The following is a 27,560-nucleotide window of genomic DNA, read 5'->3' on the forward strand; positions in this document are numbered from 1 at the left end:
CGAGCTTGTTTATTAATTTTTGTGAATGCATCGCCGCATGCCTAGAAAGTGGGTTCAAAAGGTTGCGGGAAACGCGGGTTACTGCCGTCGGGAGGAGACCGGTATCTGTCGTAATTATGAGCTTAATATGACAGCTGATAAGTATTAGGTATACTTCCATGGCTTCCTGTATTATGGAAAGCAAACAACAAGTTGAAACTGAAGCTGATCATTAGAAAAGAGTTCTCCGGAGTCTTTACAGTTTTCCATTAGTGAAAAGGTAAAGACTCATACATTCATTCAAATTTCTACAGATGGAGTTGATAGTAAAGTTCAGGAAATACCTAGTTTAAGGGAAATTCTTTTGATAATCTTCTTAAGGTGGAATTTACTTTAAGAGATTCTTTAATCAAATTTGAATTATCAACCGCTAAACTCGCCTGAATTGCTGCAGTGATCATGATTACACATTTAGATCTCTCTTTCGCACACACTCGCACGTCAAATTTGATCAACACACATGCCAGCGTTTTTCAACACTCACGTCGTGTGAGTGGAGAAGACAGCCACTCGAGACTCATAGAAGACTTGTCAGCGCTGAAGACTCAAGATGGCACGAGGCTAATCAACATGGGCTGTGATCTCCGATGTTAAGCACTCGACGTTGTTGATGTTGCAGATTTGCTAATTTGCATATAAAATGCAGCGAACAACAAACAACGCAGGCATTAGATCCAGCAGATAACTTCCACTGAGAGCCAGCAACAATTAAAGCAAAACTTTCAAATTGTAATAATTAACTATGTGCCCCGAGGTTTTAACCCACTGCAACTGCTGGAAAGACTATGCACGGTGAGAAAATGGTGGAAGTTTTACTGGACAATTTGATAAAATCAAACTAGAAGTCTATACTTAAACTCCAACCTTCCTTTAACAAATTTCACAAAATTAAATTTTTAGTTAAACAAAAAAAGTATTTAAAACCTTGGTAGATATGGTTTTGTTGCCAAGTTTTCTTCGTTATAGCAGAGTAATTCTCCTTTATTTTCTTTTAGTGTTTTTAGCTAATCTAACGACAAAAAACACGGCGACAACAAGGCAACAACTTCAATGGATAACTTTAATGACCGGCCAACGACGTCAGCAGAAAATTGCAATAATTTAAATTAAACAGAAAGCCAAAGCCTGGCTTTACCTTTTACATAAAAACAAAACCCACCGACTTTCCCAAGCGTGGCTATGTATATATATGCTTGCCCCCGAGTCTCGACGCATTAGCAATAATTATTAAGCGAGCAAAATGATAATTAGATAAAGTGGCTCGAAAAAAATCGGCGTCGCAGCTTATCTCAATGGCGCCAATCGAGACCAGACGCGAGCCAAGATCGGGACTCAAGTCGAGGCGGTAACATTAGTTGGATATATCTATCTAGGCAGTAACCCCAGTCCCCGTTTTGTCGGCTTTCAGCTATAAATTGTATCAAGATGTGTTTCGTAAAGGCCCAGGCGCTGAATTAATTGATGAAATGGCGACTATGATGATGATAGCGGAGTCTCCAGAACTCGAGAAGAGTGAAAGATATTTGTGGGGATGAGGGAATTCTTTGAGTAAATGCCTCGCAATTGTCTCTGCCGTTGACTTTGGGTCTGTGTTTTAGCTAATTAGCAGCAGCAGCAGCTGTTAGAGCCACTTCAAAGCAACGATTGCCGCCGTCGAAGAAGAAAAGCCCCGAGTCAACGGATCTGTACAGAGTTGTGTTTCATCAGCAAACAAGGGCACGGCTTTGAGGGATCTTTGTCAGCAAGACCGTATATATATTTCTTAAAAACTAAGAATTAAAATGTACAAATTGAATAAAGGAACTATTAGTGATAGTCACTACAAATTTGGTGTCTTTTTTGCTGGTTTAAGAAGACCTCTGAGTCTACCTTGACACCTCTTGCCTAATCTAAGCATATTGATGGAACTCAAGCTAATAATAATTAGTGGTTTTTAAACTTTTACTTAAGCCCAGCAAAACAGAGCTTAAGTGTTTGCAAATATTTTTGTACATCTTAAACTATTATTATGAGTTCGTTCCTTGGCCCCATCTCGAGATGAGATCTTGGTGGATCAGCATATTACAGGCACTCTATCACAACAAGAAGCTTCTCTGCTCGGCGTATTTGCCAGCGTCTAATGCGAAAACAAACAGATATCTGTGGCTCTGGAAGAGAAGAGCATTGTGTGCTTGTTACTGACAAACAATAAGCAGACCGCTCTGTAAAAGCAAAATATCTAATTAAATATTTATCAGGGATTTCGATCTAAAGAGGGGCAAACGTATTAGCTTATCAGGCGAGTGAAATCTAGATTATGCCAGAACAATGGGCCGGGCCTGTGTGTTTCTTGTCCCGGAGTCCGCAGGGAAAGCAAATAATAACTGTAGGTACTTAGATAAGCGACTCTACGCTAATGATCTGCCGAGCGGAGCGATCGCATTAAAATGGACCCGGCGACACTTTCCAGTAACCGCGATTCGGTAACCAAAGCAAAAGTGGAGCAACGCGCACAGCTGACCAGCTGGAAAGTGGCATTGTAATAAATGATTAACGTGACTTTAACTTTAAAGCTGAGTTTCAGTCGAACGCGGCGACCATGCTCGCTCGTTGAAAAGTGTGAAAATGAAAAACCACTGCGGAGTGGGTGGAGTGGGTCGTCGCTGGAAAATCACCGGTGGACACATGGAGAAGGAGGTGGGATAGTGGATAGTGGGTTACTCTGTACTGGGTACTGGGTACTGGGTGGCGGAGACGAGATGGTGTCAAGCTCCGTTAGCTGCCGGCCAGTGACACTAATGACATTCAAATTGTTGCGCCAAAAGAAGCCATAAAAACAAAGCAAGAAAACCCGAAGAAAACAAATCAAAGCGCGAACCGAGAAAGTGGTCGCAGCACTGAGAAAAATGCATTTAAAATCGATCAATCAGACTACTTTAAAAATGTGTTTCAAGCTCTTCAAAGATGATGCTGTATCCAAATATGTTAGCAATTTCAACTGTATTCAAAATATTATAAAACTGCCCTTTAGAATGAATACATTTGGTAAGGAAATCTAATAAAATGTAGACTTAAGCCTTGCAAAATATATATAATATTGTGCTTAACGATTCATATATATAATATTGTGCTTAACGATTCATATATATAATATTGTGCTCAACGATTCAACCTAGATCTGGTTTATTATCTTGGGTCTAACTTTCCTCTTAAGAGTCACATTTTTCTCAGTGTAGATCCAAGTTCCCGTTTCAATCTGCATTCCCCGAACCCGAATCCGATTCGCTATCCGAATCCCGAGCTCGAGGCGTGGAATTGAAAGTGTCGCCGTTTGTTTTGTGGTCGCTGATGTGCAGCCATCACTCACGAAGCCAAACCCACCAACCCACCAATCCCCCAAGCCACCTCCCATCAGCACCACCAGCACCACCACCACCCCCTACGGTGGGGTTGTGGGCTGGCTCATAAATCGAGACGACGGCCGTTTCGTGCGCTTCAATGAATGCTTTTCTTCGTGGCCACAAGTTACGTGCATCCGCGAGATATCAGGCACATTAGGCGACAGGCCGGGCCAAAACATATGTACATACATCCATGAAAACCATACATCCGCGGGCATTTCAATTCACTGAGGTCAAGAGATGTCAGTCGATGAATTACTCGCAAGTGTCAAAGAAATGGAAGTGCTTAAGAGATCTTTAGAACAACAAATGTTTCCATTTAAATCTGCATTTATTATCTATAAAACCACTATTAAAATAACAGATAACTTGATTTATAAAGGTAATTTAATTTAATTTCAAGTGCATCGTGTGCAAATCGATGGATATTCTTGGCTCAACATTGAAAACGAAGCAAACTTTGCTGGCGAAATGGAAAAACAGAAAAGTATTTGTATAGATTCCGTGATAAAATGATTGAAATGTACAAAATGCATATTGGAAATCTATTTTTACCCTTTTGTTAGAGCCACGACTCTTTTTTTCTTCAGCTTGGCCCACTCATTTTTCGATTGCAATAATTGAAATATCTTTCAAGCGTGGCCAGAAAACAACAAAATGGAAAGCAAAGTGTGAAGTAAAGTCTCGAATGGGTTTTCAGTTCGAGTTGAAGTTTTGGTCTTTGGTCTTGGTCTTGGTCTTGGTCTTGGTCTCGGTCTTTGTCTTTCGCCTTTCCAATCTCGGAATGTTAGTGGTATATCATTGTACATAGCTGGGCAATTATCACGCTGCCGCGATCAGAAAACATACCCAGCGCGAACTGTTCGACAATTGGACACGCAAAATTTTCAGTTCATTAACATTTCAATATCGATAAGACCGAAATGCACTTTCGCTCCAACGAGATACAATCTGCGGCAATTGAAAAAACGGTGCGAGTACATTTCGTATCTGTATCAGGAAATCGCCATCTGAATCTGTGAGTTACTGCGCAGCAGCAGCAGCTTATGTTAATAATAGTTATTGACTTATCGTGGCACATTCTTCTTGCGCTGAGTTGCAATTTGTAGCTGTTTGCCAGTGACATGCATGTCTCTATCTCTGGCAGTGCACACTTGGAAAATGTATAACTGAAAGTAACCATTTTGATACCCTACTCAAACATTAGTTCGTTTCCCAGATTCAATGGGAAACCTCATTAAAGCTAAGGCACACACTTTTCTCGCTGTGCAGAAACTACTGACTGCTCTATCCAACTCTATCCGGAGGCAGAAAAGTTTGCCAAATCAGCAGGAAAATTGCGAAAAATCGAGCAAATGAAAGGAAAACCAACAAAGTGCGGCACTTGCATTCTAACAGCAATTTGATTTCAATTTCGGAGCATTCGTATCTGTATCGCTCAGATACAGTTGCATGTTAGGCCAACTGCTGCCCGGTTTCGGAAATTGCCAGCAAATTGTTTTGCCATCTGTGTTGTATTTCTATGGCGATTTTGTTTTGTGGACTGTGTGTTTTTCCCTGATCACTGATCTCTGAACTCCGCTCGCTTCATTAGCCCGAAGACAAGACTGGAAACCAAAGCCCCAATGTCAGACAGTCAAATTTCTTCATTAATATTAGCGAATATAATCGCGGTGGGTTATTTAATCAATCCCTCGACCCTCGGCACACGCTCACTTCTCTGCCTGACCCATTTCGAGCTCCAAGAGCTCCAACAAAGTTATTTTATTTGCATTAAAAATGAGTTACATGTTAAAAATTTAAATTCGTACACACCCACCAGAAGTCAGAGAGCCAGAGCCGCGGGACACGCCCCACGGACAGAAAGAACTTACAGCAGAAAAAAGGTTGCCCGAGAACATGCCGAGGTTGAAATTAAAATTGCATACATGGATAACACGGTTTGGATTTATAAATCGACTTTGTTTCAAGGCGTGACGGAATGTTTAATTCGATATGCCAAAGTGAAGAAGCCAGGTGAAAATGAAATAACTTTCAGAAATAGTTTGCCACAATTTGGTCATACGTTCCTTCGACCGAGAAAATAATTAGGATGTATGAAATCATGTAATGATATTACTGATTAAAGATACTGTCATCCTGTTTATATAAATATCCCGCATTAGAACTACTAGTGTAGAGATATTACAAATTTCTTTAAATACAGCATAGAGTATTCCAATTTCATTATTCTACCTTCTGTGCGCTTGTATATTGGCTTTGATCTCTCCACAGTGGGCCAAAAGCAAAACAAACTGACGCATGCGTAGGCCCATTTTTCATTGTTGTTAAGGTTTTGAGGCTAATGTCGTCGTTTGTATGGGGCAAGAGCTCTCCGCATGGCGACTACGACCGAATCCGGTGGCCAGGGTAGCCAGCTGCTCCAAGCCACCGAGTGGACCGAGTTGAAACAAAATGCGGATGCCGTGGCAGCACCACCCCATTGGAACTGCCGGTGGCTCTGCTGCACATGTGCAGAACACATGCACCATGAAAGCGATGCGAAGTAAACTTATTTTCGTGCGCATCGCTGGCCAGGCAACAGAAGCCATCGCACAGCAATTGTTTGGGGCCATGGTTTTAATGTTGGATCGCTGGGGGTTCTATAAATTGGCTGCCGGGTCCACTGAATGATTTAATTGTTGCCGCCATTCTAATGAATTAGCTGGCTTCTGGCGGTAAAATTAGTTGGGAGTCAGATTTTGAAGGCACTGATATAGTTATTATTACTGGTACAATATAAAAGTTGAATCTAAATTCAGACTAAAATAAAACATTCGAATTAAAAGTAAACAAACTTAGATAAAATCAAATATATATATTTTTTAATAATGATTTAATTTCGATACGCTTAATTTCCGTTGAATGCTAAAAAGCGAATCTATAATGCCAAAAAAAATATGTATTAAATATCGGTAGGCATCACCAGAACTAGACTAAACTCTGTGTACTCCTGGCTTTTTATAATACTTTGATACAAATTGGATTTTAATTTGTCTTTGTCATCAGTTTCAGCTAATTACAATTACCAAATGATGTATAAAATTGCTTTGTTAAGCAAACCAATACTGTATTAGTTTTGTTGAAATAATCATGAAGTACAGAACTGTAACAAAGGTATTACCACTCCTGGCTTTATTTGTTGTGTTCAAATCTAGCTCCATTGTAAGTAACTATCCTAAGTGTTATTCGCAGTAAATCAGTTGTGCTTTTAGAATGCTTCCAGATTTAAGTTTACCAACTTTGTTTGCGATTCAAGAAATGAATCCTTGCTCTTGGTGCACAAGTGTCGCTTAAAGGCAGTCCGGCGGGACCTAACTACACTGAACTTCAATGGGACTTTACTGAAAACCATTTATAATGTCCGAGTACATGGTCAAATGTTCAAGAGGGCTAATGGCTACAAGCCGTGGCTCTACAACATTACCATAGACGGCTGTCGATTTGTGCGGAAACCCTACGAACCAGTGGTTCTACTGGTTTACAACCTATTCAAATCGTTCTCAAACTTCAATAGGCCATGTCCCTACGACGTAAGACATTCCAAACTTTTAAATTCCTTCAAAACAATTGCATAATTTTACAGGGTCCAGTCTACGTAATGGGATTCCACATCATAGGGGCTCAGATTCCAGTTCCACTTCCCTCTGGTGAATACCTAATTTTAATTAAGTGGTATACCGATAATATACTATTCATTTCCACTGGTGTATATTTTGCATTCGAAGAGAATTGACAATGACAACAACTTTTGTTTTTAAATATACTTGCAAAAAAAAACAAAAATAAACCCATGTTATGATGAGCTTAACTCAAGTTTACTTTATAACTTTAGCTTTTATTAACATTTCTAAACATTTTAACTTTAATGAAATGTTTTTTGTAAGAATGCAAATAATAATTTCCAAAGCTTAGTAATCTTAATTATCAATTATTATAAATGATGTTGCACTATTCATGGCCAGAGGTTAAACAAATAAATATATACGTTTTCATAAATAGGGTTTAGTTCTCTTGGAGTTTGGATTTTTGAATTTTCTAAAATTGTATTAAAATTAATTGAGGCAATGAATTGAGAATGTGTCCGGCTCGAAGGACCAATGTTTGTGAGGGAGCCGCTTTTACCGGTAAAAGCACAAAATAAATGGTCATCCGATCGGAAACGTGATTATTTTAATGAGTTTGCTGATCATATACGTTATAAGGTAAAAACGCTTTACTAAAATAGTAAGCAAGCAGTTAGAGCCACGTGCAATAAATAAAATTGGCTTTAAATGTTTGCTTATCTACTACTTGGTAAAAATATAAACCAATTGCAATTAAAGGTAATTTAAATTGTGAATTTAAATACAGAATAGAAGCGATTTAGATATCATGCTTGATTTCATGAATATGAACCAACTACTTTACTCATTGACCATAGACAGATGATTCTGAATTTATTGTTCATAAGATGCGGTTCGCACTTTTTATATGTGTTGTCCTAGGTACATTTTTATCCGAAAGATTGAACGTAAGTTGGACAAAATTTCCTGCTTAAAAACTATACAAAATTTGGACATTTTAGGAAGCGGTAATTTTCAAGTTTACCAACTTTGAATGCGGGACCTATAACGAGTCATGGTTCGTCTTCCACAACTGTCGCCTGAAGGCTGTGGGGCGGAACAAGGTCCTTCTCAACATGAACGGAACCATACTGCATCCGGCGCACCAAATTGTAATGCATTATAAGGTTTTTAAAAAAGAAAGTGGTTACAAGCCATGGTTACTGGAGAATCAAATCGATGCATGTCGTTTCATGCGCAATAAAAAGGATCCAGTTGGAAACATCCTCCATAGCCTCTTTAAAGATTTTTCCAACATTAACCATACATGCCCCTACATGGTAATTTTCTTATTTCGTCTTCCATATTTAAACTTTTTAATAGATCCTTTTCTTCTAATAGGGCCCGCAAATTTTGAAGGACTTTTATCTAAGACATGAGCTTCTCCTTCTTCCGTTTCCAACCGGTGATTATCTGCTGTCTCTTCGTTGGCACTTTGATAGAAAACTACAATTTGATACAAACGTAAGTTTTGTATTTGTGGAGGACCTTGTAAAACGTCAGCCCTAATGATTCAGGATCATGATGAATTACCCTTTTACTTTATTAATATTTTACAATTCAAATGTAGTGGTACGCTAAGGTGGTTCAAAATAAAAACATTTATAAGCAAATAAACATGGATGGGAAAAATAAAAAATAAGAAAACAACTGTCCCCTTTCTCAGTCACTGATAATTATACAAATAATTCCAATAAAAGAATGCTAAATTTAAAAGGAAATTAAAGAAATAAGGAGGGTTGCAATGAATTCTACTTTGTATTTAAGTATTTTATTAGGAAATTTATTATTATTAATTAATTATCCCCTTTACAGGAAGCTGCCAAAGATTTATTTTTTAGACCTGAGACCTGCACTTGTCTTTTGGTATGGTAATAATAATAGATGACATAAACAAGTAAAATGTCTGTTGATACCAAGTACCCATGACTTTGGGACTAAATTAAAGGACAAATGCGGTTTTCATTGATCTATTCAGTCAAAGAGAAACAAAATATTAAAAAAAGAGGTAAAGCCTCTTTCGCTATTATTTACCAATATAAATATAAAATAATATTTTGTAATAACGGATGTTGTTAGTATTTTTTGATTGTTTTTTTTTTTCACCGTAACCGCGCTGGTAACACAATTATGAACGGAAGTCGTTGACCACTTTTTTCGACAAAACAAAAAAAAAAACTTAAGAGAAGTGAAGTAATAATGTTGCGCCAAACACTTTGAGTTTTAATATACATAACTGAGATGATCGGTGGTGGTAGTTCCAATTAAAAACTATTTACGTAACACATCAGTAGTAAATATGAATTATTTTTTATAGCTTACCAGTTTCTAGAGTAGTTATTGTCACGGGTTTCAAAAAGATCTGAAATTAACCAAAAATAAACATTTTCCTTTGTAAAAAATGAGTAATTTAGAAGCATAATAAACTACGAGTATGTCTAACTACTTATGCTATTGAGAATTTTCAACGACTGCTCTTAAAACCACACCTCAGAGTCCGCCTAAAGGGGCTATGATGGAATGGATGGAACATTGACAGCTATATACTAACATAACAACCACACAAATACCACAAACAAAATATAAACAAAACTCTACTGTTCGCCCCAAAAGAATATTATATCCGACTTATGAGGCAAGCTACCAATTTTAGGCATATGAAATCGACATGGGAGAAGAGGCTCGAAGCGAGGATGGTAACAGAACAGAACAAGAATCCAGCAAGCGGCCAGTTACAGATTCAGATTTAGATACAGATACATTTGAGTGATCTCTTTGGCTTCTAACGTAAGCGAGAATTCTCGAGGTCAGCCACTTTTGTTATGAGACAGCCTCAAGTACACTGAGACAAATTAGTTATACAACACTTGAAGCTTGTGGAAAGCAAGACCGAACCACTGTCTGCATTCTCCCCCTGGTTTATCTCAGAGATACAACACATAATAAAATTATTTAATATGGAATTTATATGGAAATATTTATTATGTGGAAATATTTCTGTCTGTGTAAAACACGTACATACACTCACATATAGCATTATGCCGCTCTCTATTCTCGGCCACTCTTGACCAACATATACTCTCATCTAAGAGACGGCTCTGTCCGGTTCTTGCTTTTTGCCACAACTGCTGCAATTGTGACTTTGTTGTTGTTTGTGCCGCCGCTGCTACCACTGTGTGGTTTTTACTTAATTTACTTTACTGTTATGTTTTTGCTTTCCGCTTGTTAGGCAAGCCAAGCAGCAGCAACAGTCTAAGCCAAGTCCAAGCAATCCAAGACGAGCGACGGTGCATTCGCTTCACGAGTGTCAGATACTTTTCGGCTGGTTCTGTCGTCATACACTTGACATTTCTTGGGTGTGCAGCGGCGTGGCAGTGGCGTGGGCCCAACATCGTTTCATAACCAATCCATTAATAATAAGAAGCACAGATATATAAATAAAAGCAGAGGCAGAGGCAGACCGAAATGCCAAAAGGTTAATGCCAAGCCGATTGCAACAAAATCAAATCTGTCCAGTTCTCCACGTATGTATGTGATTACTACATACACCATGTTTGCTGTGGTCAAAAAATGTTGTAATTCCATTCCACGATTATGCAATCCCACTTTGCTTCGGCCATTATCAACGCCATAAACAATTAGTGCAAGCTCAAATCAATTCCGATTTCTGTTTACCTTTATTGTGCCGGGTGTCGGCTTTACGACTCTGATTTTTATTGGAGAGTTTCAGATAGAAGTTATGACGATCCGCCATAAAACAAAGAAGACGCTTTGTGTCCCATTGACACAGTTTTTTGCAGTTTATGAAACTTTATAGCTCTCCTATTCCTGCGATTGGGCTGACCTCCTGATAGAGGCCTTGGCAAAGGCGAAGCTGAGTACCGGTGACCCAAATACGCCTAAGCCATTGAAATGGTCAATAAAGTTGCCAATGATGAGGTACAGGAGATACGAATTATGGTTAAGTCTATGGATATCCACAGATGTTGGTAAACTATCGAAATTCTGGGTAAATAAAACATGACTAGTATGTCTAAGAGATAGGCAGAGGAACCTATTAAAACTGATTTGAAATGTATTTAAAATGCTTTTAAGAGCTGTGTAAAAACTGTAGTGATTTCTGTTGTACCGATGTATCATAACTAACTCAAATCACAGAGTTTATCAAATTTAAATACCAACTATATGGTTGATAAGCTTTTGCACTCTCTTGTGCTCACATATCCTTAGAAGAGTGTCGTATTTTGAATTCACTCCACCAAGCATTTTTCCGCTTAAAGTTTGACAGGCATTTATGGCCCATAATGGAGGGTAAGCCGATGCTTTTGACAACTTTAATATGCCGGCAAGACCGCAGAGATCGCTGTGTTTACTCTGCAGGGAAGGCAACTGTGGCTCAAGTAAACTCCACCGGGGATCTGAGACAAAAGGCGTGAAGCCTAAACCGATGATAAGTGCCTATAATGTCTATGAATATCCGGCTGCAGGCAGACACCACGAGGGACCGCAGTGCCAAGTAGTAGGCAAACAATGTCAGCCAAAGGATCCGCTCATGTAAGGAGGGGAAGCCTTCCCAAAGAGACTAAGGGGATTGTCGGGAATAAGCCGCCCGTGCAAGCGAAAAGGGTAAGGAACCATAATGACAACATGACATGCAAAGTTTTGTCAAAGCCCAGACGGGCAAACAATGTTGGATGTTGTTGGACGAGGATGAGCAAGAGGCTGAATCTGAGGATGAGGATGAGGCTGAGGCTGAGGCTGGTGATGATGATGAACATGAGGATGAGCCGGTCGCCCTCGCATAAGTAGCCAATGCTGGCTGGATGCGGGCCTTAATCAACTCACGGAGAGCGGGGGCGGTGGTTCCTGATTCTTATTTGTTTATTACTTTTTTTCCTTACATTTTCTACATTTTTTTGTTTAGCACGTTATATGAATAACTAATTGAGAGTGTACACCACAACACGTACGAAAGACGCCTCAGGCAAGAATGTGGACATGCACTGAACTAAAACCCATTCAAGTTTATTTAATATAAAACCAAAAATGTAGAATAGAATTGAAATATAAAATGTATTTAGAATAATAAAGGTAAATAAATATATGATAGTATATTGGTTATATGATAGTATTCTGATAGCCCTGCTCCTATTGCCTCAGTGCTTCTCCCGGTGCACCACATCCATTAGATACATCTTCCAGCGGGTGCCACGGGAGTAAAGCCTGTTGAGGGCGGGCGGTTCGTTTCAGAGCCGACAAACCATGACTGGGCATAACAAGCAGCCAGCGAGAGCCAAGAAGCAACTGCCAACTACCAACTACCAACAAGCATCTACACTTCGAGGTCCCGGCTCCACCAAGAAGTGGAGTAGGACAGCATCAGCAGAGGCATCGGGCCGGTTCAGTTCGATCTTCGGCCTAAACTGGTAGCACATTTCCTTCTTTCTTTATCGCTTTTTTTTCCCCAGATTTATATTTTTTGTTTTCATTTTTTGCCAGTGCCAGGGCTGAGTCATCCTCAAGTCGGGAGTCGGCTGCCTGTGTTTTGCATTAGGCCAAGTTCGATGACTAAGCAGACTTGATTTCTGGTTCTCCCTTCTCGGCGGCGACCGGCATAACTTCAATGTGACCGCATCTTGAGCTTGATTGCCGGCCGGAGCAGATGGTGTCATGTCCATGTGGTCATGGTTACCCCCGAAAGGGTGTGCGAGTGTGCGGCATACTTGAACTTGCGCCAAGATACACCAAAGCTCTAAGGTCAATGAATTTAAGGTTGAGTTCACGCGGAGAGCCACAGGAATTTCGGGGGATAAGTTGGTTACCAAATCCCTTTGTGATTTTGCTTTGCACTAAACTATACATCATACATTTCTTGTATTCTACACCATCGTATATTTCCTTAAACGAAACTTATACAGAACTAATGCCATTTAGCTAGAATGGGTTCGAGTGCAAGCAAACGTTTTAGGAGAAATTCCAAGTTGAAACTTAAGGCTTGTGCATCACATTTAGTTCAGGTTTCAAGTTTAAATGATGCATCGTTCTATAATTGCCTCCAAGTACACTTTTTAAAGTAACCCAGCTGAACGGAACCAATTAAAGCCTGGCCAAGTCAAGTCGCAAACAGTTGCATCAGCCTCCCCCTTGGAGTGGAACATGTGTGAAAGATTTTAAGCAGGCGATGCTCATAAAAACTATTTTTATTGCAGTTGCACATTAAATAAGCCCGTTAAAATCAAATGCATTTGTTAAATGTGCAAACAAAAATAGGGTGAGACGAAATGAAATACGACATGTACACTATATGTATTAAGGTGAGGGAAACAAAGAATATTTTGTTTATTTATATACTCTTCTTGATCAAAGCCAATGCTTGCGAAACCGTGACATATGGCGAAGGCCAGACGATGATGATTAAATGCCTCTGAAGAAGAATATTTTGTTTTATGTACGATAAAACCCAATTAAAACAAAGACAAGCCAATGTAATTAACTAGATTTAGATACTATCTTAAACAAGGAAATTGAACTGTAACTGTAGGTGCTAAGCTGCTGTAATTAAGTAAGAAATTAAATGGACTCAAGCCAAACGGTTAATTTTATATATATAGAAAAAGTGTGAGTCAAACTATTTATTTAGAATCAGTAATTAAGCTCCGTTGCATTCATCGCAGTTTGAGAGTCACTACTCACTGCCAACTACTGATTAGCTTAATTTCGAGCGATTTCCCCTGCGGATCGACAGATCGTCGTTGCCATATGGCCTATAATTTATGCTCGTTTGCTCAATTTTCCCGGCCACTTCCCCCCAGTGCCAGTTCCAGTTTTTTTTCAATTGCAATCGATACTTAGTTTCCATTTCATTCGCATTCAAAGTTCAGCGTCTCCCCCTGTGCACAGATACAGATACAGATACAGATACGTATCCAATGGACACACAGATACACACAATTACAAACAGAATTCAATGAGTAGAATCAGCACAATGATCGTGCAAAATTAATTTCCCTTTAAACAACTTTTGTGCGCTGTTGTTGTTGATCTCTAATTCTCGGCTTTTCGTATTTTCTTTTTGTGTTTCCCAACTGAAGTGGAACAGTTTTGTTTCGCTTTTGCGTTTAGTGGGGCGATCGATATTTGCCGCTTTACGGCTTGACTTTTCACTTGCGATCGAAATCGATAAGGATTGATTTATTACAAATCATTTTTTGTGCTTCGGTGAATGTGAGTAAAACTGGTATGTTCAGTGCATGCAAATATATACATAGATAGGAAAACAGTTGCATTTGGTTAGAATGTTAGCTCTTGGCAAAGAATAATGGGATTAGGTGGGAAATTACTATGTAAATCCAATGTAATGTGCAAAATTTAATAGGAAACTCTGCTCACAATTACATCTGGCAACTGCAACTTAAAGGTTTCATCCACTCACCCACGAGCTTCATGCAAAATACCTGACTCTCATACCTTGAGAGACCCAACGAAGCATGCAACTTTAGCTCGAGCCCCCTTCGTCCTCCGTTCACACGCACTTAACATACGCCCCGAAAAGGCAAAAACTTGGCAACAATCGCGGGTCCATGTGAACAATCAAGTTACATAGATTGTATTGTATCTCAGACTTGATCTTTACCTGTTGCAGCTAGGTAAAAATCTCATAAACGCGGCATGTTACAGCTTACAGTGGGATAGATCTAAATGCTTCATGGTTCTTATACTCTCAATCCAAATCGTATAGAATGGAAAGTAAAACTTGCAAAAGTTAATTCCATAAATATTCCATTTCTTAAAATGTACAATTCCCAAATGTTCTCTGTGTATAGTTTTTCTATCGTATATTTTCCATTTGTTTTTCGCTGCGGTCGCGTAATCAGGGTGTAACAATTACGCGTTTTGAGTTGCGGGCTACATAAGCTCACCGAGACGGGGGAGATACTTGGAGATACAAAGCTTCGGAGATACAGCAACTTGGAGATACTCAGATACGAGTGCAATGTTGGCTACAAGCTGGCTTAGAGGCTCTGCCGCGCCCTCTCACGTCTTACGTGTTAGCCGTGCTTTTCTGTTCTCAGCGAATATGCGAAATAATTTTCGAACGCCGGATGCACAGAAAAAAAAACCTTTGACAAATGGTTAGAAATTAAATTTAAATGATATGACAAAAAGTGTTTCGAATTCAAGTCTTTTGTTTTCGATAAAAATACATCATCACCAAATAGATTTTCATTTCCCAATGCTATATCTTTATTTGTTTCTGTGCAGGCGACTCTGGTATCTGACAGTATCTTACTATATTACCTATTCCCCTATGCATTATGGCTGGCATTTGTGTTAGATTCTTACTTAATTTCAGTTTTGTGGTTACGCTTTGCATTTGATTGCCGGGCTTCATGGTTAATTAAACGTCGGCTTGGCAGCGCCATCAGTTGGCCGTCAATTCGTAATGATTTCACATCGGTTATGTGCTGCGAGCTTTGTAATTTTATGCCAAAAAGAATGATCCAGGTAAGCCGAATAAAACCAAATAAAACACCTTGGCTTTGCCGAAAATGAATTTATTTTAGAATGTACATTTTCCCATAATAAATACTGTTCAATTTGGGTGTGCCACCCACAAAATTATTGCCCAGCCCCGAAGAATTTTGAAGGAATGTGTGCTTAATGTGTGTACTTAGGGGCAAATTGGTCAAATGACATTTTCAAATGTGTTTTCGAAATTGATTAACAATTGAGTCGAATGATCGTAAAAGGCCGACTGCAAATGGACTTATTGATTTGGTTTGTTCAAGTATTCATGTATGCAATAGCGAAGAATGTCCTTGAAAGTTGAATTTATATGATAAATGGCGAACAAAATATGACTTATCTTTATAACGAATAACAAAGAAAGCTAAAATACATATAACTTATTGTACAACATGAGTTTATGCGATCGAAATCTCTGGTAATCTTTCAATTAATCAAGAATTTTACATTCTATTACAAAGCTAATGTATTTACAAGTGTCACAGTCACATAAAGCAATTCCCAAAACAAACTCTTGCGAACAGCAATCAATTGATCACAGCCCACCAAATCCAATCGTGCAAAAACTTCACAGCCAAGGGAGAAAAACAATATTTCATTGGGAGACTAACCTTGGAGGCAACCCGAAATCGTTCTTTAAGACAATCCCACACTGCAGCGAGATCAAAGCGATCGGGGACCAGAGATGACAACGAATAAGGCAATCATTCATTTAGCTGCCTGCCAAAGTCATTGCTAGACACCGTAGATACGTATCTCCCAGCTCATACGGATGCTAACGAATCGAATTTGCGAGATGCAAAATCCAAAATTCAAAGACAAAGACTCGAGGCGCCAAAAAGAATACAAAAAGCAGCAAAATTGCAGGCGAGAAATTACAAAAAGCTAACGGAAGAAAAAGCTGCCAGCAAAGTGTTATAAATGAAGGAAATCAAAATACGAAAACTGAAAAAACGCCTACACGATCACCAGGGCAGTGCAACTGCGAGTGCAGATGCAAATGTATCTACACAGTGAAAAAATACAATGAAATATAAATGCAAGCGAAAGTTTGCACACCCTTGTACTTTGTCGAAATTGAAACCTTTTCGAATTGATACAATTAAAAACTTATTTCTTAAATCTCAAGGCTAAATTAATTCTGCTATTAATGCTGATCAGGAGATGCTAAGGTATATAAGATACATAACACCAAACCATCTTGTTGGAGTATTTTTATGGCAGAATGGATGGGTGATAAACCAAGTAGATAAAAAATAGTAACAGATAAAAATGTAACAAAACCAAAGGGGACTTGAGTAAACATATAAGTGAAAGGTTCGTATCAGCAGTTACCAAGAATATCTTAGAAATTATATCGGAAGCTAGCTCCTAAGAAGATAAGAGATACAATAGTCTGGGAGATCAAAAAGATTTAGTGGCACTGCAGGTCCGATTTTAAAACGTATCCTATTTAATTAATTTTGAAGCTCAGCTAAGTGCTCCCCATAAAGGATACTTCAGAATGATACTTCAGAATGATCTAGAATACGAATCATAATGGATTTGAAATGTATTCAATAGATTTGAAATTGGCAGTGACATACATTTTTCGCTGTGTGTAAGCATTGATGAAAATATTTCATGAGCAGTAACAGGAGTTGGGTTGGGAAATGGCAGCCCGGCAGCCAGGCATAGATCATTTTCCGAGTTATTTTTAAAAGAAAGCACGGAGCAGCCGAAGGCAGAAAGGTGCAGGCAACCCCCACACACTGAGCTAGTGTGTCTCAGTCCAGGGCCATTGTATCTGGCGGATGCGTTTAGAATCTATCTATCGCCCCAACTCTATATATTTTAGCCCCTTGTAGGTGTAGGTAGGAGCAGGCCGCCTCCCCCTGTATGGGCTGGCTGTCATTTTGATTTCGCCCGACATGTGCACTGACTTTCATCTGCAGTTGCAGTTCGTGTGCCTTGTATCTTGTATCTGTGGCTGCTATCTCCCGCCGCCTATGTGGAGTGCGTAGCTGTACACATGTAACTATAACGCTTTGTTGAAAGGCAGACAGACAGACAAGTACCGAGCTGAACTGAGCTGAACCGAGCTGAGTTGTGGCGGCGACTCAACTCGGCTTGCATGTCAAATTAATTTCATTCAATTTAAATGCAATTTGACGCTGTTTCACTCGGTGCACTCACTCAGCTGCCTCAGTGATCTATAAGTATCTGTATCTGGCAGGTATGCATATGCGGCACAGCATTAGTATCTGTATCTCGTAGCCGCTGATTCAACGTTAATGATGCAATGCGCCGTGTGAGACGGCAAACTGTGCGTTTTATTTTGATGCCTTTTGATTAACGACCCTTGGCTAACATTTTCGCGCGATTGAGTGGATGTCGGGGACTTTGTTTATATTCTATATTTGGCCAGCTTACCTGTTGAAATGTCTTGACTGAGTGGGAGATTGGTCGAAGTGTTTTGTTCGTTGGGATCTGCAAATAGAAGACAAATAATATACGAATTAATTGTGGTTATTTCTTCACTGAATCACAAGTATTTTTAAAAAGTGAACAGAAATAAAGAGGCAATGAAATTTCTGACTGTATATTCTATATTTTGTTGGTACATATTGGGCAATCTTTGATATTTATGTACAATTTTAAAAGCAAATGTGCGTAAGAAATATACGTTATTTTCCACAATAATAAACAACAATCCTTGTCGTATTTTCTTGCAGTGTACAACAAATGATAACGGCCATTAATACTTTAATGCCTAATAATCCTAGCCAGCAGCGATCGATTTAGGAATTAACAATTAACCAAAAACAGGCAGCAAAAGTCGAGCCTTAAGCGACCATAAAGCCTCTCAGCTTCTTGCAACATGTTAACGCCTCTCTCCCCATGGGGCCAATGGTCATCAGAAGTTCTCTCAGAGCTGACCCATAAAACGTTTACCGCTAAAGACTCTCAATAATCATTTAGTAGCAATAAAACCGCCCAAAGACAACAACAAAAGCGAAAAGGCAAAGCTTGTATCTTGGCTTTAATTATCAAAGACGAAAAAAAGGTGTAAGCCTCTGGACATTAATGTTGATGACAAAAAAAAAAAAAGAATAAATATGCTAGAATATTTTGTAATTATATTTTGGGTAAATTATCTAGGGAGTCCAAGGTGCTGATTTATGAAAGAAACTTACCCAAATGAGTGCTAATGATATTCAAAAAGCGTTCTAACCAGGCTAACTCAACTGTTCCACTTGGAACTGGCCACAACCGGCATTATCTTCATACTTTGTCATTGTTCGGCTAAGAAAATACGGAGAGAAATTGTATTTTTCTTGGCCGGCAAATGACCGCTGACAAAGGCCCAGAAAAATCTTCACACTCGGATGTGAAAACTGAATGTGAAAACTCTACGGTAATTTCTTTGGGGTTAAGATGATCTAACGCTGCGATTTGAAAGCCAGTCGTCTCCGACTGAGAAAAACACCTGGAGCCAGAAAACAATTTAAATTTTAAGCCCCTGGTACATTAAACACCTATTTGCCTTAACATTACGGAACCTCTGGGTTAACAATTTAGTTTTAATTGCTCCTAATACATCGAATTTGCCACACGCTTTAATTAGTTATGTTTGCTCTACTTTTCTCTCCCCCAAAAATCACCAGCTAGCCAAAATATTAAAAACTTTCAACGTTATATGATGATATGACAACAAAAGCACCGCTACGAGCAGATATATGAATGAATAATATGTCTGAACACCAAATTTACAAAACACTCAATCAATTGTCAGCGGGAATGGATCATTAAACTCTTCAAACACATTCGCAAATTTATGCTTGACTTTTTAACAGTTTTGTATAGGACAAAATTATGCTAATTTGTTGACTTTAATTTAAGCGTTTTGTGTGACTTTGAGATTAGCATATTTTATTTTACTCTGAATATTTTATCTGTGCAGTTTGCTTCGCCAACGTTTCAATGTCAATATAGATTTTTCCCGGCCTTAAATATGTAGTATCCAAAATGTTTGGTGCGTCAAAATGTTTAAATGCAATTGTTGGCTATTTTAAAAACATGATGACGCTTCGACCCTGAAATGAGAAAGTTCTATGGAAAATGTAGGACTTTTAAACATCCATTTAGTATACAAATAGGCAGAATGTGTTTCTTTTTTTCCACATTTGTGTCACATTATTGGTTCACATTTATTAATAACATGAATACGCCCCCTCGGCCCTGAACCGAAAGCTTTTGCAAAATTGAGGAGAAAAACAGACGGGGAGAATTTATTTCATTCATTGGCCGAAAAGTAAATATAAAACTGCTCGTATTTTTGCAGCTGGCCTCGACATCGAATTTTTGGGGCCTCCTCCTCCGCCGCCTTGGTCGGTTCCTTTCTGTGTAAACAATTTAGCACTTATGGCTTTCCTTTCTGCGTTTAATTAATAAATTTCTTATATGTGTTTGCCCCTCTGGCTGGATTGTTTACAATTCAGCAAAATGCCGAGGCGCAGTTCTTAATACGTAGCAAAAATTCATGCCGCCTATAAGCCATTTCACACTTCCACAAAAGGCACACAAATCCAGCCAAAGATCTTGTTGTTTAGTCCACTTGTAAATATTTCATTTTTCCTCTATATGTGAAAGGCAAAATGCTAAACTGGCAACGAAAGAAATGTACATTCCATACTCATTTGTTTTTCCATTTGCGCTAATAATTAGGTGATTTCAGGCCCTCCCATCAAGTTGCTGTCAATGTGTACAATTTAGTTTTAAAAGGTTATTGTATTGTTTTAGATATTCTGAAAATTCTATTGTATACACAAGAGTTTTCTTTAAATCCAATTCGACAATACTTTATTTCAGAACTTTAGAACAATTAGCTTAACATATTTTCTTTAAATTAGTTTTGCAACTAAACTACACTTACATGTAAATTGTTCTTGTTTATTTTGTTCTTGGTAATGTTTTAATTTACCAACTTAGAGGAAGTTTCTTTTAGGATATGCCAACTAGTTGCACCCCACTCAAATTTATGGTCTAATTTTTGCCTAATGTTCCTGCTTATTTGGCCAGGCCCAAAGGCTAACCACTTGCCATCCAGCCACTTGGCCATATAATTTACAGTTTGTCTTTAATTTATGCACATGCATAATGAATTAGGGCCAGGTCTGGGCTAGGATGGAGATTCTATAGCCTAATCCAAACTGATACTGAGCACAATTAGCATTTTTATATAATTTCGCAAGGGAGCTCGTCTGAAACGAGTTATGCTAAGTTAAGCTCGATACATTATTTTGATTGCGTAATAAAACACCAAATTCTGTAGACAATTTGGCTACCCAAAACGGCCAAAAGCTTATGTAAACTTGTCGCTGTAAAAAGCATTAACAATTTGGCAACACTCAGAAGCTTCTCGATGGGAATGAATCAGAGATCGGGGATCGGAGATCGGAGATCGCATGGTTCATTTATTCAGCTAAACAATCAATGAATGCGGATTGTTTTCGTTGGCGGTTAAAAACAGCTGCACCGTGTTTTATGAACAAAAGTATTTGCGGTATTTTGTCATCTTCTCAGCATCTGAATGGTTTATTTAATTTTAGAAACAAAACACAATTTGCAGGAACGATTCGCCCAGCGATGACATAAGCGAGCTATTTAAATTGTGATTTTTTCGATTAAAAAGAAATCACGATGTGGCAACACAGCGCACAGCGCTTTTATTTTATTTCGCCTCGTTAGTTTGCTGCCTTCGGTGTCCCTGGCACTAATAGAAGAAGACAAAAGTTTGCATGTTTCGTTATTGAAGTATTTTCTGCATTATATTGCAAAATGCAAAACAATAGAGTACCGCGAAATCCGCCGATCTCGCACACGAGCGAATAATTGGAGGCGAGCAACAATTGCAACTTGCACTTGCAACATTCGCACGCACGCACAAGCGATTTTTTTTCTTATATATACATATATATTTATTTTTTTTGCTTTGTTCACCACTAATTTTCTCTTAATTACACTTTTTGCTCAGCTGTTAATTATCAGTTAATTTCCTGCATTCAATTCATATGAATTGGTAATCTCGGTTTTCGGAAGAAGTTCGATTTTATGTTTATTTTATGGGATATCCGTGGGTTTCCTTTACCAAGACTTTAACTGCAACATTTTATTGTTGTTGAACACTGTTAATAGTTATTAGTAATTCTATTTTGTAAAACAAATGGTGAGTTAACTAAAAACAATGAATTACTAGTTAATACCTATACAAATTCCCAACTGATTATAGCCTCAAACGGAGTCGAATGTTGAGAAAGGTCAGAGATGGAAACTAATGAAGAAATTGATCGAAAGGCAAGTCAGCTCCTTGCTTTTGGCAAGAATATTTTTATCAGATCTTTACTATTTATTTTTCCTGCTTGATTTTATTTAAAATTAAAATATTACCCTCAATATATTTGCAAAACACTAGCACCCACACGTAATGAATGTGTCGCAGAGGCCACCCAAAGCCATATAGTACTACCTTGATCGACTTGGTTTTGGCCCTATCAGCCAATGGCCAGAAAATTCCTCCTTGTGTCACCATAATAAGCCAAGTTTACGGCTCTCCTCTCCACCGCAGACGGTTCAACAGTCGCGATAAGCCAGATGCTGCAACTTTGTTGCTACTATTGGCCGATGCGGTTGCCGGTATTATGGTTATTGTCGTTTCTTAGCCACAGTCATTACGGCTGGTTGTTTATTTTCTGTCATCATCGGTTTTTCGGTTGTTTTGACTGTTATGCTACGACCATCATCCATCGCCATCGCCATCTCCATCTCCAGAGGAGATACCCCACTACATGTATTATATGCTGACGGGTGCATTGAACCCTTGCCGAAAGTGATTGTTTGGAGCGGAGATGACGGTCATGAGGAGAAAGAGCACGACGAGGAGGCTGAGGCTCAAGCTGAATGATTTCCATTGTTCAGTTGGTCTCATCCTGGTCGCAGCTTGTTTTGGATACATGTCTGAGCATTATTTATACCAATTTATGACACGACAATGATGTTTGAGCGTTTGATTAGCACAAAAAATAATAAAGGAAAAGTCCAGAGAGAAAATACTGATGGGCCATCTATTACCCATAGTATGATTTTAGAAATAAAGGTATAAACAGCCTTTAACATTATCAAATGGTGATAAGATCTCATTGTCGCCTACAAAACTAGCATCGAGTTTGACTTGTTATTTTCACATTTATAATGCAAATTATTTTCCGTATTATTAACCAGTTTCTTTTTGCTGTTTTAGTTAAGTTAAAATATGAGACCACCCATAAGCTTGCTCTTTAATATTTGAATTTAAGCCTGTTTAAGTTATACAACCAAACAAACTTTTGAAAGTACAGATCTCAGTGCGTGGCGTGCCAAGCTTAATTCATAGAATCAAGCCAGGTCAAATACAAAAACTCCAAAGCATTTCCCCTTCTTTTGAACCTTTTTTTGGCTCACAATCAGAAAAAAAAGAGAGGGTAAAAATCCATTAGTGGCCCGAACCAACGAGCCGAGCAAAGACCAGAACACTAACCGGAAGTTTACAAAAGTTGACAGTTGATCGTTCGCACACAACAACAACAACGTAGCCGTAAACAACAGCAGCAGTTCTCCTCTTTTTTTATGGTTCAGTCAAATCAGTCAGGCATATAGAACATTGACATATCGGGCGAGATCGCAGCATGCCACATCACAAAAAAATGGGTTGGAAAATGGAGGAGGAGGCGCAGGTGAGGGGCCAGAAGGGAAAGGCATATCGATATGCAAAAACCACAAATTAAGAAAGCCCTCTCTTCCCACCCCTTTCCCCGAAACGAAAGCGGAACTTGGCTGGTTGGTTGGTAACCTAAGACAACATCAAGAGAGAGAGGCAAAAAAATCAGCAAGAGCTCCAAGACGTAGACAAAAGCGCATAAGTTTCCGTTGACCGTTAATTAAAGCCACAAAAGACAGTAGCATGGCCCATACACACGGGTACACACAGAAAAATTAGTATATGTTGAGGTAAATTTATTCTGATACTTAGCTTATAACTTAGATGGTCCGTTGTCACGTTCTAGTTGTGTTAAATCGATTATTATCACGAATTTATTTAATTTATTTAACCTAATCAACTTTTCTTCCAGTGCACATATGGGCCACATAAATTTGTTAGCGCCTTGACACAGCTGCGTTTGAAAATGCAACGTCAGCTCGACGCAGAACCAAAAGCGATACAAAAGCTAGTAAAATGGAACGGCACGCGCTCCAATTGGCCCAAAAAACACAAAATAAAAGGAAACCGGGAACACAAGTTTGGCATAAACATATATAGAGGTTGCAGGAGATTACTGGGATTAATGGGGGCCACGGAGGGGAGAGGGTGCAATCCACGGCAACGCCTACCAAGGTTGCAGCAATACTGCGTCGGCGGCGCCTCTAACTGTTTGATTAAAGATCTAGCGGCATTCACTCTCCGACTAGAAAGTGCATTTCAAATGCAAATAAGGCGAATTTTGAATACCCTCAAAAGGAATTACATACTAAACTTATAACAAAAATATAAAGAGTCGAAGTAATAATTAGGATTGTTTAATTTATAAAGTAAACGCTGAGACTAATACGTTTTAGATCCCAAAATCGATCTTATATGCGATGGAATGTGTGGAAATACATGTTTTCGTAAATATGTGAAATCAAAATAGCTCCAGTTTATGCGACACAATTTATGGATTCATATTTATAAAGATGCCATATCTTTTGACTTGTATACAAAAGATTATGGAAAAACATTTAACTATTTTTGGGTTCCTAATTTGTCCGGCATCAAACAATTTCTATTTACTAGATTCTATTTAACTTATTGTAATTTTAAAATTTTGACACCTAATTTAAACCGATTTCATTGTCCAACACTCGTGTGTTTACGAATACATGAAATTGTATTTATTTCTACACTTCCTTTACCTGAATACATGTATTGAGTCCTCGTATAAAAACAATAGAAAATACATTTTGAAGAACTGTTAATTTTACAACAAATTAATGAATTAACCTTCTTTTACCAAATGGATTAAAACTAAATCTAAAATACCTTCTATGACTTTCGTTTTCCATTTAATTTTCATGTGCCAAAATGGCCAACTAGTCATAGTATCCCTTAAGGGATAGGGTATGCAAAACTGATGCTTGAGGAGAACGTTTTGCGGCAGCTGTGCACAATTTATGTTAAATATCGTACAGCCGGCAACAAATCTGCAACAGCAGCAGCAACAACAACAACAATAAGAACAACAAACTGAAAAGAGAGTTGAACATTGAGCGTTGATGGTTGAATGTTGTATGTACGTTCGTTGAACGTTGCCTTTGCCGCAAGAGATGTCAGCTGCTGGGGAGCTGCTGCTTCTACAGAGCCAGAGCCGGGCCAAGGCAAAATCCAAGGAAAAGCCACATGGCGTTGGCAACATAACACGCATATGGAGGAGAAATTGTGCCAATTTGTTTGTGCTTTTGTTGCGGCGCCGTTGCAAAGGCAAAAGGCAAGCCGCAAAGCGACAACCACCGACAAGCGACAAGAAGTGTCTATATGGCGGCATTATTGATGATGACAGAAATGTGTCGTTGTTGGAAAATGCATTTTCTATGCGCAGCTGTGCCCGAAATGCATCCGATGCCGTTCGCTCCACAGCCATGAACCTCGGCTCAGACCTCAAGTTCACGGGCCAAGAGACCACCGCCAAGAGTCAGTTAACACAGTGGGTGAAAAATAATGGAATCTGTCAGCGATCTTACCCGGTTTTCCAATAAAAAACAATTTACAACCAACAGAGGTATATAATTTTATCAGAATTCGGTTAGGAGTAAGGAAAAGTGTAGACTATTTCATCCATTATTTTAACTGGCATACTCCACGGTATTTTAAAATAGTTCCAAGGGTAATTCATAGGTAATAATATTATATATATCATATTTTCTCTCTCTGCAATATCAACCGGTTGTTGATTAAGCTAAATTCGCCTTGAGGATCCTCTCTTCCTCTCACCTTCTTTTCGATGGGCAATATTTATGCCATGCATTAATTTTCATGTCTAAAAGGGTTTAAGGCGCAGAGACGGAATGACCTTGTGCGTAAATTTTAATCAGCACATCCTTAAAAAAAATACAAAAAAAAGAATAAACTGGAGACTGGACTGGTTTCGTCTGGTCTCCAATGATGGTGATCCGTGATCCGTGATCCGTGACTCGTGACTCATCCGCCCAGGCAGCTGAAATTATAGCCAAGTTAAGATCTTTGCATGCGGAAGATGCGCCAAAGGGAAGAGCAGACCCAGCATCACTTTGATGGACGGACATAATTGGGTTAGAGGGGAATGGAATCCCTGCAACTATGCAGCATATGATATCATCTTTTGAGAAATTCTTTAGAAAACCAGAGAGCAGCAGAAAGAGCGACTTCAAGCCAAAGTAAAACGCCCACAGTCGTCGCCCCGTCAACCGCAAAAGAAACCCCGTCATTGTCATCTTCATCATCGTCATTAGCAGCAGAAGCAGCAACATCAGCATCAGATACGGATATATGTAGATACAACAATGTGATATAAAAATTAGCAAATTGTTATTTTTATAATTTAATTGAAACGCCAACGAGCCAAAAAGTGCCAGAAAGCATATGGCAAGAGCCAAACAAAAGACACGAGTTGTGGCCGAAAATTATGCAAATATCAGGGCACAGCCAAGAGCAAGCAAAGAAAAGACATCTGAAAAATTAACATGATAATCTTTACTTCTTCAGTTCTCATATTTGTAGTGTAGTTTCTGTATCTGTATCGGATCCCAGCCCCGATATATAGAATCGTGCACGTTTGGCTCCGACTTTCGTATGCGCATTCATGCGAATATTCAGCGCAAATCATTCATGCGATTTCGGCATTTCCATTGCCATATTCATTCGCTTGCTCTAGATTTTTGCTATATTCGATAAAGAAATTTATCAAAAAGAAAGCATTTCAAACTTTTACAATTTACCTTAGTTGACTAACGTTAGCTTAAGCATCATAAATTTATTCGTAAATCATTGATAGTGATAGTTAAGATGACTCACGTTTAATATTTAATATTCTTTTTGCTGGACCCTTTCTCATAATTGTTGCAATCTCCCAAGATATAATGTGTGAAAACAAATTCAGCTAAAACCAGAAACCCACTCCGACTTTTATGCAATTTAACCATCTGCCAACACCATCCAAGATAAATGTTTCTTAAACCACAAAAGCCACACACAAAAAGACAATGAAATCTGCATCCGAGAGTGAGAAAACAGAGGAAACCCTGCGTCTTGTCAACTTGCATATAAATTTCGTTTGGCCAAAAGCCCCAAAAAAGAGGAAATCAAAAAAGTTGAATGTATATAAAGTGGGTAATAAGCGCCATTGCGGTTTTAAATGACCCAAATTCGCAGGGCCTTAATTTAAGTGGGGGAATGGACCCAATGTCAAAACAGTTTAATGCCACAGAAAAAGTAGGTGGTTAAGTGGAGAGAGCTTTCGTAGCTATCGGGATGGATCCTCCGGGAAAGTGCCACCCACCACCGCTGGTTTTTCCATTTCCCGAAACTCCAATTTATCAATTTCATCTCCGGGTAAAATGCATTCGACTTATATAATCCCCTAACCCCGGCGAACTCGCTGCCACTTGATGCTCGGCTGGCGAGGAGTGGGACCCATCCACAACCACAAAATTATTATTATTATTTTTATTACAACTAAGCCAGAGCCAAGAAATATGCGTGGGAATTTGAGTCGAGAAAACTTCATGTTTACAAATATACATACAAGGCACAGACGAAGTAATAGTAATAACGAAAAAGATGAAAACGAAAAACGTAAACAGCAGTAAGCAACAAATGAAGTTGAACAATTTTGCTACTGTTTGTCCCGAAGTGTAGGGTAAAGTGCCACCTGAAGTGGCCCGA

General features: G+C 38.8%; 2 protein-coding genes and 2 long non-coding RNA genes across 7 annotated transcripts in view; 3 read left to right on the top strand and 1 right to left on the bottom strand.

The window, feature by feature from the left end:
- Positions 1-27,560, bottom strand: part of LOC110188096 (uncharacterized) — a 44,324-nt gene that overhangs the window by 881 nt on the left and 15,883 nt on the right. For all 3 annotated transcript variants that reach the window (XR_002319908.2, XR_015271020.1, XR_015271021.1), the window contains exons 4-5: positions 18,002-18,058; positions 9,386-9,425 (exon numbers count right to left, since the gene is read on the bottom strand). This is a non-coding gene — a long non-coding RNA (uncharacterized LOC110188096). The remainder of the gene's footprint in view (positions 1-9,385; positions 9,426-18,001; positions 18,059-27,560) is intronic.
- On the top strand, positions 4,371-7,457 carry LOC110187957 (uncharacterized). Of its 2 annotated transcripts, XM_086830026.1 has the most exons (4): positions 4,371-4,437; positions 6,468-6,623; positions 6,674-6,991; positions 7,045-7,457. In XM_086830026.1, the coding sequence occupies exons 2-4, from the start codon at positions 6,552-6,554 to the stop codon at positions 7,192-7,194; spliced, it is 540 nt and encodes a 179-aa protein (XP_086686152.1). In that variant the 5' UTR covers positions 4,371-4,437; positions 6,468-6,551; the 3' UTR covers positions 7,195-7,457. The 2 variants fall into 2 exon arrangements, with proteins under 2 accessions (XP_086686152.1, XP_086686153.1); XM_086830027.1 differs by lacking the exon at positions 4,371-4,437 and having other exon boundaries at positions 6,439-6,623.
- On the top strand, positions 7,912-8,572 carry LOC110187956 (uncharacterized). The gene is made up of 3 exons (XM_020957474.2): positions 7,912-7,971; positions 8,026-8,343; positions 8,405-8,572. Exons 1-3 carry the CDS (start codon positions 7,912-7,914, stop codon positions 8,570-8,572), a joined length of 546 nt encoding a protein of 181 aa, XP_020813133.2.
- LOC147644151 (uncharacterized) lies at positions 15,417-24,229 on the top strand. Its single transcript, XR_015271022.1, has 2 exons — positions 15,417-15,568; positions 23,737-24,229. It is a non-coding gene; the product is annotated as an uncharacterized LOC147644151 (long non-coding RNA).

The sequence above is a fragment of the Drosophila serrata genome, unplaced genomic scaffold (genome assembly GCF_035046125.1).
Source record: "Drosophila serrata isolate PLE 108 unplaced genomic scaffold, ASM3504612v1 contig_228, whole genome shotgun sequence".
Taxonomy (NCBI): Eukaryota; Metazoa; Arthropoda; class Insecta; order Diptera; family Drosophilidae; genus Drosophila; species Drosophila serrata.

Bases quoted from the DNA above. Each gene is read 5' to 3' on its own strand.
- LOC110187957 (XM_086830026.1), top strand. From the start codon at position 6,552: ATGAAGTACAGAACTGTAACAAAGGTATTACCACTCCTGGCTTTATTT. The intron at 6,624-6,673 runs GTAAGTAACTAT...TTGTGCTTTTAG, and splicing joins TGTTCAAATCTAGCTCCATT to AATGCTTCCAGATTTAAGTT. The intron at 6,992-7,044 runs GTAAGACATTCC...ATAATTTTACAG, and splicing joins ATAGGCCATGTCCCTACGAC to GGTCCAGTCTACGTAATGGG.
- LOC110187956 (XM_020957474.2), top strand. From the start codon at position 7,912: ATGCGGTTCGCACTTTTTATATGTGTTGTCCTAGGTACATTTTTATCC. The intron at 7,972-8,025 runs GTAAGTTGGACA...TGGACATTTTAG, and splicing joins TTTTATCCGAAAGATTGAAC to GAAGCGGTAATTTTCAAGTT. The intron at 8,344-8,404 runs GTAATTTTCTTA...TTCTTCTAATAG, and splicing joins ACCATACATGCCCCTACATG to GGCCCGCAAATTTTGAAGGA.